The sequence below is a fragment of the Strix aluco genome, chromosome 5 (assembly GCF_031877795.1).
Source record: "Strix aluco isolate bStrAlu1 chromosome 5, bStrAlu1.hap1, whole genome shotgun sequence".
Lineage (NCBI taxonomy): Eukaryota > Metazoa > Chordata > Aves > Strigiformes > Strigidae > Strix > Strix aluco.
Genome location: NC_133935.1, coordinates 74052032 through 74068297, shown reverse-complemented (window position 1 = coordinate 74068297; position 16266 = coordinate 74052032). Strand labels below are relative to the sequence as shown.

The 16266-nt window shown below is 39.4% G+C and overlaps 1 protein-coding gene across 9 annotated transcripts in view; it reads right to left on the bottom strand.

Annotated features, from left to right (window-relative positions):
- Positions 1 to 3827: 3827 nt before the first annotated feature.
- ATXN7L1 (ataxin 7 like 1) overlaps positions 3828 to 16266 on the bottom strand; it is a 120279-nt gene continuing 107840 nt past the window's right edge. For 8 of the 9 annotated variants that reach the window (XM_074827808.1, XM_074827805.1, XM_074827813.1 and 5 more), the window contains 3 exons: positions 13994 to 14948; positions 9749 to 9823; positions 3828 to 6472 (listed from right to left, as the gene is read on the bottom strand). In XM_074827808.1, the coding sequence (XP_074683909.1) occupies positions 6431 to 6472; positions 9749 to 9823; positions 13994 to 14948 (1072 nt within the window). In that variant the 3' untranslated portion in view covers positions 3828 to 6430. Of the gene's footprint in view, positions 6926 to 9748; positions 9824 to 13993; positions 14949 to 16266 lie in introns of all 9 variants that reach the window. The other variant, XM_074827806.1, reaches the window with a different exon arrangement.

Below are 16266 nucleotides of genomic sequence, written 5' to 3'. Positions count from 1 at the left end.
CAGGTCCCTGAGCAAAAACAATCCCACGAGTGGGCTTGCCTTTTCCCAAGGGAGGAGCAATCCATACTGCCTTCCCCAGCCATTTCCCTGTGTGTACTACAGGGACCTTCTCTGTGTTCACACTGGCCACACCAAAAGCCCATCGGTATCCTTTTGGGTCTTTGAAATACCCCCTCTTGAGGTAGTCAATGCCCAAGATACAAGGGGCTTCTGGGCCAGTTACAATGGGATGTTTTTCCCACTTATCCCCGGTCAAGCTAACCTCGGCCTCCAGTACTGACAGTTCTTGACATCCGCCTGTCACTCCTGAGATCCAGATAGGTTCTGCCCCTCTATAACTTGATGGCATTAATGTACACTGTGCCCCGGTATCGATTAAAGCCTGGTACTTCTGTGGATTTGATGTGCCAGGCCATCGAATCCACACTGTCCAATACACCCGATCATCCCTTTCCTCCTCCTGGCTGGAGGCAGGGGCCCTCTATTCCTGTTCTTGGTCAGAGTATTCACTGTCTGACCCTTGCTGTGCCAGGCCGGAAACTCCTTCATCAGGGCCAAGGGAGGTGATCTCATTCTTCCTGTATCTGGGAGATCGCTGATTACTTTCTTGCGGTTTCACGCCAGCTACATTAACAACCTTCTTGGATGTTGTCTTCTTGGCAGGGGTCTTTCCTCGCAATTCATGTACACGAGCTTCCAATTTGAAGGTGGGTTGACCATCCCACTTCCTCATGTCCTCCCCCTGGTCACGCAGGAAGAACCAAAGTTCGCCACGTGTCATGCGCCTAGGTTTCCCTTTCCCTCTGACTGGGGTGGAAGAGAACCGATTTCTTGGGGTGCTCCTGACATCTAAGGCACTCGCCCGTAGAGATGAGGAGGTTCCAAGACTCTCTTCAAAGTTCTGAAGCCAGGAAGAGACTGCCTCCACAGTTGGCGTACATCTTAATCCTTCTCCCATATCCATTTCTGGATAGTACATCGCAGCCAAGCCCGCAGAATACGAGGATGGTGCACCTTTAATCACCTTCCTCCACATGGCCCGTGTGCACAGGACATCCTCTGGATTTTTAGGGGCTTCATCATTATTTGGATCACTATAGATGACTTCCAGCACTGCTAGTTCTCTCAGGTACTGGACACCTTCATCCGCAGTAGCCCACTTCCCTGGGGAGTTATCCGTAAGATCTTCCTTGAAAGGATATCTTGCTTTAACACTTGAAAGGAGCCGTCTCCACAGACTGCAAATTCCTGTTTCTTTTCCAATTCCCCTTTCAATTCCTCGATCTCTAGCAAGGGAACCCAGCTGTTGGGCTTCCTTACCTTCCAGCTGCTGAGCATCAGCCCCATTATCCCAGCATCGAAGCAGCCAGGCAGCAATCCGCTCACCCGGCTGGCGGCTATAGTCTTTCCGCAGATCTCGCAGTTCTGATGATGTCAGGGACCGGGTAGTTTCTGCCTCCTGTTTGAGTTCTGTTATTCCCTCTTCTGACCCCTTTGCTGAAGGACCCGCTTCTTCCTCCTCTTTTTCGTCCCTTATTAATCGAGGGTATGGACCTGTTGTTCTCCTTGTCCACTGTTTCTTTTTTACTACTGGGGCAATCTCTGCTGTTATTGTTTTTGTTTGAGTTCCCGTTTCCACCACAGTCCTTTGAGAGCACTGAACTGCAGCTCGATAAGCATAGGCCAGGCCCCAGTACAGCGCTAGGAGTTGCTGATTTTCATCGGGATAGACAAGGCACCCTTCTATCAGGTGTTGTGTCAGTTTTGCGGGGTTGCTTGCCTGTTCAGGGGTAAGATCCCAGGCTACAGGAGGTGATAACCGTCCTAGGAATCTGCCCAAATCCTTCCACTCCCCCTGCCACCCAGGGACAGGCCGCCTCAGGGCACATTTTGGTATTCTCTCACCCAAAATTTGCTTTCTCTTACACCAAAAACCTAACGAGCTCCACACAGCCCACAATAGGCGAATAGCATTAATGAACAGTATCAAAGAGCTAACATAAGGATTAATAAGTACTTCGGGAGCTTGCAGAATAAAACCACTCATGATGTTCCCAATTTCTTCCAGCATGTTCCCGAGCTTAGCAAAATAAAGATAAGCAGAGCAATAAACAAACCCGTGACCAGCACAAGAGCTTGTCGCTTACTAACTGCTATAGCTATAGCACAATTAATATAAAACTGCCGTTGTCCCGCCCCACGTTGGGCGCCAAAATAGACTGTGGTGGTTTGACCTTGGCTAAATGCCAGGTACCCACCAAGTCGCTCTATCACTTCCCCCCCCTTCCCCTTTTTTTCTCAATAGGGCAAAGAAGGGAAAGAAAATAAGATAGGAAAACAAAACAACCCTTGTGGGTAAAACAACAGCAGTTTTAATATAAGCAAAGCGAAGCAAAGGTCCGCGCGCGGAAGCAAAAAAAAGAAAACAGATTTATTCTCTACTTCCCATTAACAGGCGATGTCGGGCCTTCTCAGGAAGCAGGGCTCTGATATGCGTAGCGGTTGCCTCGGAGGACCAAGGGTGACCCCACCCCCTTCCTCCTTTCTCCCAGCTTTATACTGAGCAGACGTCATATGGTATGGAATATCCCTTTGGTCAGTTCGGGTCAGCTGTCCTGGTTGTGTCCCCTCCCAAGATCTTGCCCACCCCGTCCCACTGTGGGGGGGGAAATGTCAGAAAGAGCCTTGGTGCTGTGTAAGCACTACTCAGCAGTAGCCACAACACCAGTGTGCTATCAACACCCTGCCAGCTCCCAGCATAAAACACAGCACCATGAGGGCTGCTACAGGGGAAAACCAATTCTGGCTCAGCCAGACCCGATACACAGATGAAACTTCACTATCCACTGTTACTTCATGATGTGCGTTTTTTCTATACAGGAAGAGATAAACTCAGGATTAAAAAAAAAGAGTTTTCAAAATATAAGCAGCTCAGACCAAGCACAAATTGGGACAATAAAGAGGAAGTCTGGGATTAGCTTTTGCAACAGGTATCAGAAGATGCAAGACATGACACAAAAAGCTGTCTATCTAGAAGGTACAATTTTCCTCCTCCGATCACTGCTTCCTGTAACACAGGCCAGCTTGCTATCTCCTCTGTCAGTTCTGAGTGTACGCATACAAAAATGCAGTTTGCAGTCCAAATTTTTTGCTTTTAAAAAAGATCATGCCATAATTGTGAGCATCTTCCCTACAGTATCGTCGAGACCGAGTTTTCAGATACTTCATAAAAGAAGCACAAAACTGTACATCTTCCCCAGATTTGCAGAAGAGGTTTGCTGCGAGAGAAAAAAACTGCAATCCTCTCTGCAGAGCTGACAAGCCAATGAACAATTTAAGTCTCATTTGATCTGTAACTGGAACAGGCTTTACACAGAACAAGAATCTTAATGCCTAGATAAAAGTTGCATTTTTAGTATTAACCATGACAAAAAGACTGGTTATAAATTTGTACTGCCCTCTGAAGCGAGAACTCCTAAATCTAGCAGCAGTGGCAAAGTTAATTCTTACACTGATAAGGAATGAGAAAATGCATTCAGCTAAGCAAAGGAATTTTAAAATGATTTATCAGTGCAAAAACCTCAGTAGCTGGTTGTCACTCGTGTCCTGACATGTAAGCACAGAAAAATTTTAGACACGAATGCCAAAAATAATCCCAGAGCAATTCAGCCCTGTACTGAGAGCTGGACAGATCTTCTGAACCACTGGTCGAATTCTCAGCGCTGGCTATCTGCACAGTGTATTTCAGCCTCTGGGAAGAAAAAGGGCGGTCTTGCAATACATACCATTTTTGCTTTGCAAAGATAAATAATGACAAAACCCATGTGTTTCTTACAAACATATAAATTATTTTATTTACAAAGCCATGTTACAAAAAAAAAATAATAATAAAGCAAAAAACAAAAAATACAATCGCTCACTAGAGAATATCTCCAGGCCCGGTGTTGAACCATGGCAGTATCAATCAGATACATGTTTGTTCTGTTTTTCCTTTTTTAAACTGTAAGCCATAGAATTTACTATTTACACCTACTTTAGACATTTATTCTGCTTACAATTATCACAAGCATGGAATGAATTCTATTTGATACTGCTAATACATAAAGGTGCAGGACAAAGAATGAAAATACTTAGTGTTACAAAATATGGATTGTAGAAAAGAAATTGGCTGTACAAGTATGGCATTTTTTTTTTCTTAGAATGATTGGACATGCTTTCTTCAAAAGTCTTCTGGAAAAGGTTCTAAAATCTGTAGTAGGAAAGCACAATATAGCAGGTGCAAATTCATTTCTGTGCAACAACAGTTATTTAATATATCCCATGACTGACCAGCTATGCAAAACCCACAGAGTTTTGTTAAAGTGCCATGGGTCAACAGCATAACAAAATATAAGGTGTAAATAGAAAAATTTCTTTTTTTCTTCTTTTTTTTTAAAACAAATAGTTCACTGAGAATCAGCAATAATAGAATATGCTGTATAAACTATTCTCTACAAAGGTCGATCAGCACTATTTACAATTGTTACATCAATACAAAAGAAGGCATACAAGTTATCCAAGTCGCTTTTTATGGCTGACGGGCCTATGCATTGCGTATGTGTAACAACCAAAGCTTCTGAGCCTCTATTGCTGGAAACAAATCACAAGATTTTCAGGCAAATGGGGAAGAAAAAGAACTACTGAGTGAATGCTACACTAATAATGCATTATAGGCTGGTCCAGTTTGTATCCTTTTGTTTTTCAAATGTTTACTTCCATTTCACTTTTCAGGCTGAAATTTTGATACATATAATTAAATAATGATTCTTTGATGATGAAGAACACTGTGGGATTTTACTTCGTGCTTAACTTCCCTGAAATGCTGTCAGGTGTAAGCCAGTTGAAAAAAAAATTTAAGCAGCATTCAAAGGACAGGCTCCATATTCCAGCTTTCCAATTTAAAGATGCATGGAAAGAGCTAAAGCTTCCTAAAACTACAAAATTGCTCCTTCAGACACAGATTAGCATTATTTCTCAGAAGCAACCACTGAATCTCACAACCACTGTTTTCCCTCAACAACTAGAAATAGCAGTTCATTGATTACAGAGGATGACTTTGTTACTGAGATTTTTAAACTCCTGCAGTTTTATAACTCAAAATAAATTAAAAAAAATCAACATAGTACTGCTCCTAAAACTGAACAAGACAAAAATTGTGCAAAAATAACAAAGATATGTACACATTTTTCAGTCTGAAGAAATGTACAATAAAAACATAATTCAAAGAACATTTTAAAAATATAAACATTGCTTAAACTTTCCTAAGTTTCATACTGTTTCTGAAACTATACTGGTCAGTTAGCTCTGAAGTATAGCAAAACATAAATTATTACAAAATTAACACTATAAAAATTTATTTTAAGAATATTTCTAAACTTTTTTCAAAGGGTCTAGCCTTGTTTATAATTGCTTAAACATTTTTAGTCTTAAAATTTGCCTTAAGCCTTCTTTTTTTAAAAAAGAAAGTAGTAATAATCTCCCTATTTGCAGTCTCTCGCCTTTCCCCAAGATGTAAATAAACCAGCATATAAGTGCACTTTTAACACTGTAGAAATAAAAATTAACTCCTCTGTACTATTGTTCCAGTACCTAGTATTGGCTTCCTGATTATAAAATCTATACTTTATTAAAAAATTATTCAGTAATCCTATAAGAAACACTGTCAGTGCAATTCTATTAATGCAAGCCAATCTGCTCAACTCCTGTCCTTGCAAACCCAAACTGTTTACTGAAGTTACCAAGTGCTATGATCTTAAGGGTCTAGAAATCCACCAAGATACGGGGATTTTACATGTTGAGCCCCTGATAACATTAATTACAGTTTGGTGCAAAAATCCGCTATGCATTGACTGGAGTATAGATTCCTTAAGAGCCTGATCCTGGAAGAGGCTGAACACTCAGAATTCCCACTGAAATTATTAAATGCTGTAGGTACAGAGCACCAGTCAGGATTAGTCCCTAAAGTTGCAGTGCCCCAGCTGTTTGCAAATTACTAAGAAATGCACTCAATTTTTATCCATAGGACAAGCTTAAATACAGAATTACTGTAATTTTTCTTTAATGAAAAAATTTGGAGATCTTTTAAATAAATTCAAATCATGATCTGGATTTTTTTTGGAATGTCCGCTATGTTCTGGTAAGGAAACAAAGGGAGCATTGCAACGCTAACAGCTTTAAAAGGCATGAAACATAACCAAGCAGAACGCACAGATCAGTGGCAAATACAAGTGAAAAACTAAACAAATCACTATTACAGTTTTCTGTAAATTTAATTTTCTTTAAAACCACAAATTCATAAAAGGTTAAATCCATCTGCAGGACATAGAAAAGAAAAACCCTGTGGAGTAGGGCTGCTGAGAGCTAGAGATTATAGGCTGGTTCCTTTTCCTTGTTATGGAAGAGTCCTTATTCTACCAGTCCGGTTTGATGTCTTCTAAAAGAGAAACCAGAGCCAGGTTCAAAATCACAAAATGTCTTTCAGTATATAATACTTTAATAACATCTGCGCCTGACAGAACTCAAAGCAGGAATTTATTTCAAGTCCCTGAACTAAATTCCCTCCCTGTTTACTGATTACGTTAGACCTTTAAGAAAATGAACTGCTTTGAATAAACAGCTGATTTCCTTTTGGCACTGTCTGATTTTAATAAGCTTTGGTGAATCTCATGTTCATTAACTTGGTGTATCATTACAAATAAAGAGCAGCAATTAGACGACAACTCTGAAGAATCTTTTCCTCTACACAGCATGTTTTCATGCCCATGGAATCCCCACACAGCATACACGTCGTCACCTTCCCTTAATAAAATGATCTAGTTACTCAGTATTTAAAAACCACCGCATACTGAGGTCTTGAAGTGTTAACACATTCAGGCACCTAAAAGCACTATGAAGACAAAAACACTTGATTAGTTATAAACCTAGAACAAGGATAAAATCTGGAGAAAACAAGCTTTTAAATACATAATTTGTATTAACAGGCACAAACAACTTGACTGTAAAACTACCATTCCATTCATGTTTGTTAAAAAACAAGCAGTTTTTGTAGGGAAAAGTAATATTTTTTTAATTAAAGCAACAACAGTTGGAAAAACAAGCACGCTTTTATGTATACAAGCCCCAGTTCAGGTCTCAAACAGATGCAGCAACATTCAAATTAAACAGGAATTGAGAACAATTCGCTTGAGTTTAACCTGACTGAGATTAATGCAATGGGAGAGAGCAGACAGGCCCCCAGCAGTCACCCTCACAGCCACCAGTCCCCCCAGGAGTACCTGGGAGTACAGTGTACTTCAACAAATGTAGCGAATGGCCAAAAGAAACTACTTGTGTGAAACCAAAACAACCACAGGGCACCTTTATCTCACAACTCGATGATGAGAACACCGAGTTATCGGTGGCAGGTGACGATCCCAGCTCCCACTGGACACCTCGGAAGGTGAGCGGGGAAGCGAGCTTTCTGAGCAGGACTGCACGCAGGTGATGATCACAGGGTCAAACGAGGCTGGGTTTACAGCCTACTGCAACTTCCCGAATGCCTCATTCTCACCCAGTCACTCAACCCCTGTTAAGGACCCCTCTCCCCCCTCTCTTGAGAAACAACAACCTTCTCCCTTCTGGCTCCCCCTTCGCACCAGCAGACAACCCCGACAGCTTGCCTGACCAGGTGACACAGTGGGGGCAGCCCAGAGTAACTGCTCTACACGCACATTTAGCTTGACCACTGCAATTCTACTTCAAACTGCATTGTTAGAAGTCTGTTGTTCTGACTTGTATTCATGAAAACTTGCTGGATTTTTCCAACTATAAACCCCAGTGTATAGCAGAGATTGTCTCTGCCTGCAGACCTTGCTTCACTCGGGCTCCCTGATTGTCATGGTTATAACAACACTAACATTAAAAACAAGAGTGCTCAGGTTCCCCCAGTAATATTACTGACACAGCATGTGCTTGCAGATCCACTTATTGTTACCTAATTAATAACACCTTTATAAAGAAATATTATAGCACAGTTTCAGACTAAAATTTTTTTAGAGACTATTCAGTTGCTCTATGGAAAATGAAAGCTGTCAACAAAGCAGCTCAGACTTATTTTGACAGTGACAAGCATTTATTAGATAGGTAATCACTCTTCATGGTTCCAAACACTAAAATCGTGTGTTAGAGTTTAAAAAAAAAGTTTAATAAAACTTAACACATCTTGATTTTCTTTTGTATTTGTATTCTGAGCTCCATACTCAACTACCAAACTGACAGAAATGTATTTTTAACATTAAAGAGTTTGTGAGGCTTCAAAGAAGCAAACACTTCTATTCTTGATAAGGTTACGGAAACAGGCAGCTGAAAAGCTCAGCAATAGCCTCTGTTTACATAAGGCTGCCACAAAATTAATGTTTTGTACTGTTAGGTTTTCCCCATGGGATCTAGGCAACAGATCCCAACAAGCTCCGCTCCTCCGATAGTGTGTATTTTATACTAACACAGGAGCAGGAGGTTAAAGCAAAAACAGTTTTGCACTTCAGAGCAGTTTTATCCCATGTTTGTTACTGGCAGTTGGATGACAGTGTCTCACACAGGAAAATGCCAGTCCGTAGAAGTTTGAAGAAACTTTCTACTTTCTCCCTTCAGAGCAGTTCTTCCATACAAATACTGCTTTGCATTCAGCACCAAGAGAAAAAAAAATAAATTTACTGTTTGGTGGTTCATCTCAAGATGTGAGTGATTCAGAATATTTTTAATGGGGACACAGTTGTGAGTTATCATGAATACAACCATTACTATTCTTTTGCTGTGTCTACACAGCAGAAACTAAGCAGCACAGCCATTTGGAATAACTACTCCTGCATAATTTAGCCAGAATACGTAACAGAATTCTAAAATACTGACTGGCTGTACAGAAAAATCCTCTGGAATTTTTGTTTACTTGTGACTACACCTTGCTGAGGTGGGAAACCTTTTCATATCAAGGATCTTGATAATTAATTCTTGATAAACTACTCAAGAGAGTCAGACAGTAGGGGCCATATTAAAAAACCAAACTAGTCTATCAGTCCTCCAGACAGATGAGGGCTAGATCACAGGTCAAGCACCTGTCCTAACAAAGCTGAGTTATGGAATTTATTATCATTATCCAACTAGTAGTCTGTGTGATGAACAGGTATGGTGGGAGTGACAAGGACTTCTCACAGTCTAAGAACTCAGATTATGCTTGGTTTAGTTATGCTTCCAGATTAGTTTCTCTGAATAGTCAAGTGCTCTGTCTTCTCTGTCCTCCCTTTGCTACTTTCATTTCTGGACTATTTTTAAATGCTGTCCCTCCTATGCCACTCTGGGGACTCTGCTGTGCCATCTCGCTCATCAGGGGAAGTTGGATGGAAAAACCACATTCTTAGCTGGATCCTGCACAGACAGTTGCTGCTGCTGAGTTTGTATCACCAAAGCAACAGCCAGTGAGCAGCACATAAGCCAACCTGAGGCGTATTACAGGTGGTAAAAAACAAGCAGAAAACTTGTTATTCAGAAATCTTAGAGGGGAAAATAACTGGAAAAAAAATTAAGTGCGAGGAGAAATCTAATATTAGTTCACCAAAAGACAGCTGCTATAAAGAACTGTATTCATAAAGAAATTGTATTTTAAGATTCTGCAGTATAAAATATTTCGAAACCACTTACAGACTACTTAAGTACACTTGTTTTTAAAGCAACTTACTTGTCTGTTGTGTACTGGGTTTGATGTACTCGAAGGACTGGATTGTGACAAAGCTACACTGCTATTTTTTCCAATCTGAAAGACATTAATTGAGCAGTATTGAGAGGCGTATTTGTCAGTTGAATGCAGATGCTGGTAATGGCCTTCCCTTTCCTGTGTAAAGTGGCACTAATTGCCTTGCATTTGGAACACAGGTATTTTGCTATTGCAAAAGATACACTTCAGATAGAATCATAATTATTTCTCAGAGCCTGCATACTTTAAATACACTCTTAAAAGGCACGTTAATACTATTACAGGTCAGAAAACAACATAAGAAACAGTCACTGAGGAGATAGAGACCGTAAACCCCCGCCTCCCTAGACTGAAATAGTAGTTTCTCTAGTTACTGGAGTCACTCAGTGCAGCTAGTCAGCAACTGAGAGCACACAGAGTGCTCAAGGTCACAGACTCCTCTCCAGGGGACCTTCCCCGCTCCTGGGGAGTGTAAAGCAAGTGGCCAAGCACCACACTATGCCTTAAATCATTCAGTTTTCTTCCATATAGGGTCTTCATGTGTTATTGCTCAATAAAGCAAATAGTAACCAGAAGAATCAAACTGCAGAAGTGTAAATTTGCAATTGTATCATTTTACTGCATCAGAGAATTTCTTCGGGAATGAGCACAAATTGATAGTACACATACATTTTAGAAGTACTTAGTTAAAATATTGCAATATTCAATCTGCATATTTCAATGTTTGAGAGATTACAGCACTCCGCAAGAGCAGTCTGTCTTAGGTTTTATACAATGACCCATAAACATAGTGTAGATATTTCTGTTGCAATACAAAAGGGGAGACAGTTGTTGAGTCAAAGGAGTAGTTCTTCAGGGGTTGCAAGGCTGATAAAAATTAACCATGGACACCTGCCTACAAATGGCAGATGACTGGAGTTTGAAAAGTTGTTCACAAGGTCAATGGACTTCAAGTAACATCAACTTTAATCATTTGATGGAGAGGTAGCAGGGACCTGTCTTCTCAACAGCGAGAAGCGCAGTTGCAAATTTCTTCCTGAATAGTTGGGACTGAGGCATTGGCTGGCAAGGTTTCCACCAACGTTAGTTTTCTCCTTCCCTTCTGTGACATTGTTATTTCAGCCTTTCACATATATAGTGAAAGGTAGCCTTTGTCTCCCTCTCCGTATCTGCCCTTTCTCACACAGTGACTTTAAAACAGTGTTCACATTCTATGTAGAAGAAATGCTTAAAGTTTTTATTTACAGCCAATTCAGAAGGCAGGTCCCGTGCTGCACAAAGATTAAAAGGGTAAGCCTCTGCCTATCCTGTTCCCTTTAGTGTGTTGTTTTGCATGCCACAGTTGCTCTGTAGGTAGTAATGTGCTTTTCTCCAATATACAAATCTTGACTAAAGATACACAACCCCGTAAAATCTTTCCTCACCATTCAGAACCATGACACACCTGCAAACCTTTTTTCTCTACATCCACCATTATAACACTCATAAAACCCTTCCATAATAAAATACATATTCATCTTTTAAATGAAAAAATAGTCACTAGGAAATGGTCTTGGTGAGGTCCTAGAATCATGAGAGGGATTATTATACCTCTTTCAGCTTTCATTCATTCAGTGCTCCTGCGACTAACAGACTGACTCGCTACACAAGACAAAGCAAGGAGCAACGCAGCTTGCAGCACTGCGGTCAGCTTCGAGCTGCTTTACAATCCTGTCTTCATTCAGAGCTCGAAGGGCAGCGCTCCAGGACAGAAGGGTAATTCCAACAGACTGGGCAGTGACAGCACTCGGTGAAAATAAGAAAGAAAGATTCCCAGTTGTGTTGGGTCTTTAATAACGGGAACACCATTTCAAAAGGATTAAGGTGAGGGCAAGTCTCAAATACTTTTTTTTTTTTTCCTCTTCTAAAAATAAAGCATACTTCAAAACCCAACGGTTGACACTTTCAGTTACTATCTATCCAGCCCAGACTTGAATTGAATTAGAAAAAAAACCCAACCTGAGCCTATCACCAGTCACTTGATCTTTTTTCTGTGTTCTTGGTCTCTTAATTTAATTCACTCTATTACATCAGGGAACAGGAGCAAGATTTTAAGTAATGGCAATTTTTTTGGTAGAATTTTTACCGTGATTGCATTTCTAGAACACAGCAAGTCAAAACAGCACCGTTTAAAAGTGATTTCAAGTATTATATTCTCCAGAGCTTTAATATTCACATGTAGAGTACGTAATATTATTTGACCCATATGCTTAAGTGGGTACAAATTTCATCTATTTATAGCACAAATAAACAGTGGGAAATGTCTACTTGGTATTGCATACAATTCAGTATCCTTGTCACATAGACAATTAGCTGCCAGCCAGACATCTGAAATACAATCAACTCCACTTTACCACCTATTTCTGATTACTTGTGTAGCTCCAAAGACTGGCAGTGTAAGAGAAAATTGTGACCAACTTTTACATATATACACACACACATATACATATATATGTGTATGTACCTGTACATGTGTATAAAAACATGTTTAAAAATCTGTATATCATTACACTTATTACAATATTTAACCTTTTACTTAAGGAAAAAAACATTAGTGGGAATTACATACTTAAAAATATTCAGAAAAGACCTCTGATTGATTCTTTGTGGTTTATTACTGTGCAACACGCTGAAATACATCACAGACTGGAACAGGAACGTCCCACAGGAACAGATTTAATCACTAAGAGAGTCAGAATTAGAACTCGGAACCTCTGTGTATATCTATAGGACTTCCTCAGACTGCACTAGCTACAGACACAGACTATGTACTGTGAGAAGATGATGCAATCCATTTTCTACTACTGATGTTTGTACCAATTTTTTCTTCCCATTTGAGATCATATACCTTAGGGCAACTTCATCTTTTTGGGCACACACATATTTCAAAAATCAGATGTGTGACAGAATGAAGAATTTACAGCATCCTCCACTGACTTTGGTGACTTAAAAGATTAGTTCTGATTGCAGGACACATTTAAAACGCTTAAAACAGACAGACAATGCCACTACCCATTTTTAAAAGCCAAAAAAGCAATCTTAGTTGCACCCCTGCTGGAAGTAGGAAAGAGAAAATATACCTGCTAAACCATTCTTTGAGACCTTCATTCTGTCTGCTATACCAGTTTTAGAATTAATTTATTCCTTTCTTCCACTCCCATTTCTGTATGCTATTACCTATGGACTGCCTTGCCCAAGAACTTACCCTCTTCATTTCCAAATTCCATTTTACGTGCAACATCCTTAGGAAATGAGAGTTTCACAAACAAACAAAAAAAAATTCCTAAGCTACCTTCTCTGGATTTTCTGAGGTATTCTATTTTCTATGGTTTTGTCTTCCAGATGCCAGGGCCAAGCTTTGTTTTCTGTGCACTGCACAGCACTGGACACGGTAGCAGAATGAAACAGTTGATAACTATAAAGATCATATTGTCAGTTTTTCCACCAGATTTTACTTCACAAACTTTTGTCCTTATATAGCATCGCTGAAAGAGAAGTCAAAGGTCTAGTGCTAGTGACAATGAAGTAAGAGTGTGTAGCCTTATCTGTTGCACTGACTTCAATACTATGAACACATGCACACTAAAAAAGATAACCAAATGTCCATTAAGGTCATCTGGTTAAGATTGTAATTTCTTAATTTTTCCCATTTCAAACAGGAAATAGCATCTGAGGTGAGGCATCTCAGACTCTCCTCAGGGGAAAGGCAGATGTAGGCATTTTACATAAGAGAAATGAGCAGGCTTGCATAACATTATGAAATGAATCAGCAACAAGTTTGGGAAATGAAACAAACAGAAATGCTGACTCTTATCTTCCTGTTTTAATGACACAATTTATTTCAGAGAGATGAGAATTAAGATAAAAGATTAATTTCTGAAAATGATTTATCCATTCTGGACATTCGATTTTACTTTCAGAGATACAAATGGCTACTTTATTAATTGAATAAAAAAAATCTGATAAGACTATTTTAAGAAAGTAGATATATATTTTTTTTTTAAACTCTCAAAACATCTTTCTATGATTGGTACAAAACAAATACAAATATGTTTCTGTATTAACCTAGAAAGTAAGCTGTGAGATGAAAAACCATCTGAAGCAAACATAGTATTTTCTTTTCAGAATGCATGAAATATTTCAAGTCAGTCAGACATGACCTGCAAAAAAATAACTGGAAGAGTCCCTTACCTGCCGAGAGATGGAGCTGCTTGTAGGATCTGGCACCGCAGAAATAAGGTTGGCAGTGCTCTTTCTATGAACACTATTCATACCAGGCATTTTAGTGATTTTACAGGCTTTGCTACTAGAACTAGAGTTTTTACGTTTTTTTCCTTCTGATTTGTCAAAAGAAAGGGGTAGAGAAGACACTGCATTATGTGCTCCCAGGGAGTGGTCCCCTGAGTGGTGCACAAGAGAAGATACAGACAGATTAGAAGAGTCAATACTGCTTACTACCATGCTCATATGTTTCACTGAGTCTGTTGAACTACTTGATAATGAAGTCCGTCCTGAGGGCTCCGATTTGGCACTGAGTGGGCTTGTTCCGTTATTTGTATTGTGCACAGACATACTGTTATAGGAAGATGTAGCCTGATAGGAGTTCAAAGTTGAACTGGGGTTCAGGACACAGTTCTTTTTGTGGGACCCTGAAAATGAAGACGAGGAAGATGTCTGCAAAGATAATGAGGACGATGATGACGACGATGACGACGACTGCGGCTTTTTCTTTTTGTTACTTGAAGACTCATCACTCCGAGATGACAGGTCTTTCACTTTTGAGGATTTGCTGGTTTTTGTTTTGGATGGTTTGTGGGATGGGGAAGGGATGACTGCTGGCACTGGTGACACAGCTGATGGCGCCTTAAAAGTTGAGTCCATGATACTTAGGCTTGCAGCCACATGAGGAAAAGCTGTAGTGTGTGACATAATGGAATTTGTATCTGACGTTGTCACAAAGGCTGCATTTGATAACATGGCTGATGTCATTATGTAAGAAGAAGAAGTGATTCTTGAACTGATAGGTGTTGAAGGAATATACACCGCACTGGGGTTGCTGAAAGGCTGTAAGACTGATGCTGGAAAAGGAGTGGAGACATGTGCTGCTGGAGAAGGCATGGGACTATCCGCTGCAGGAGGAATTTTCCTAAATAGAGAAGAAAAAAAAAAAAAAAAGAAAAAAATAAGAAGAGATTTAGATACATAAAAATTCCATCCGAACAATGCAGAAAGGAAATAATTTCTGGGAAGGACTGACTTATTAAAAAAGACAAAACTAGTTCATTCTAATTTTGACTCCTATTCCACCAATCACATATATTTTAATATTCACAGTTCAAAATCAGCTCTGCATTCTACAACAGCTTAAAAATGCTTTTACTTGGGATTTTTATTTTCCTCTTTTTAAACTTGCAATTCCAGTATGAAGTTCTTTGGGATTTAATACAAAGAGCAAAACTCAAACCACATGTGTTTTAATATTGTAAAGATTAGGGAAATGTGGATTATGAAGTATATTTTCCTAAAAAATTATTTTGAAATGAGGCACATTAAATCTGTGAAGGCAGCAGAGACCTAACAGAAGATGATTAGGTAAAGAACTATGCAGCGTAATTTTCCCTATAAAATTCTGTCATGGCACATGAGCCCTAAATTGTGTAACTCAGACCAGAACTGAGCTCCACTTCAGCACAAGTGCCCCATGTAGCAATTAAGTTCATAGTGTCACAATTTAATTACTGTATTACAACTTTAATTTCCTTTTTTCCTCTCCTATTTTGCCAAACAAATAAAAAATGCCAATAAAATGCCTGATGGTGGTATCTATAAACATTCTAGTCCCTATGTTTCATTCATTGCTTATGTTCTGCTTGAAAGTTCAAGTTGTGGAACAGATTCAGTATCAACTTGAACTCACAGGTTAGATCTGATGAGGGTAGTACATGAGCCAGTTTGGGGGGCTGTGAAGCATTTAATTGCTGACCTTAAAGAGGAAAGCTCATTCTTTTCCAAATGCAGTGCTATTCCCCACAACTCATTTGAGAGCTGGTTAGATGGGGTTAACTAGGTAAGTTATTGATTAATTTAATTGATATTGAAAAATTGACAAAACATTAAATAATGCTTGATAAGCTTTATAACTAGTTGAATATTATTCTGAGAATAAAATCTAATAATATTACCTATGAAATTAGTATAATGTATTCAAATTCCTTTCTGTTCAGCCGTTATCTTCTATTATTTTATGTAGTCCAGTGTTAAGAACGAACCAGACTTCCATAATGTCTCTTGGAAAATTATCATGTGAGCTTTTCTCATTATTTAGACTAAAATTTAATTCACAGTTTAATCCTATTTCTCTTTGTTAAGAAGCTGTACATCACCATAACTCTGTCCTTGTTATCCTCACTACTGACACCTTTTCAGTTTTTAAAGGCTTATTCTTGCCCTCAAAGAAGTATGAT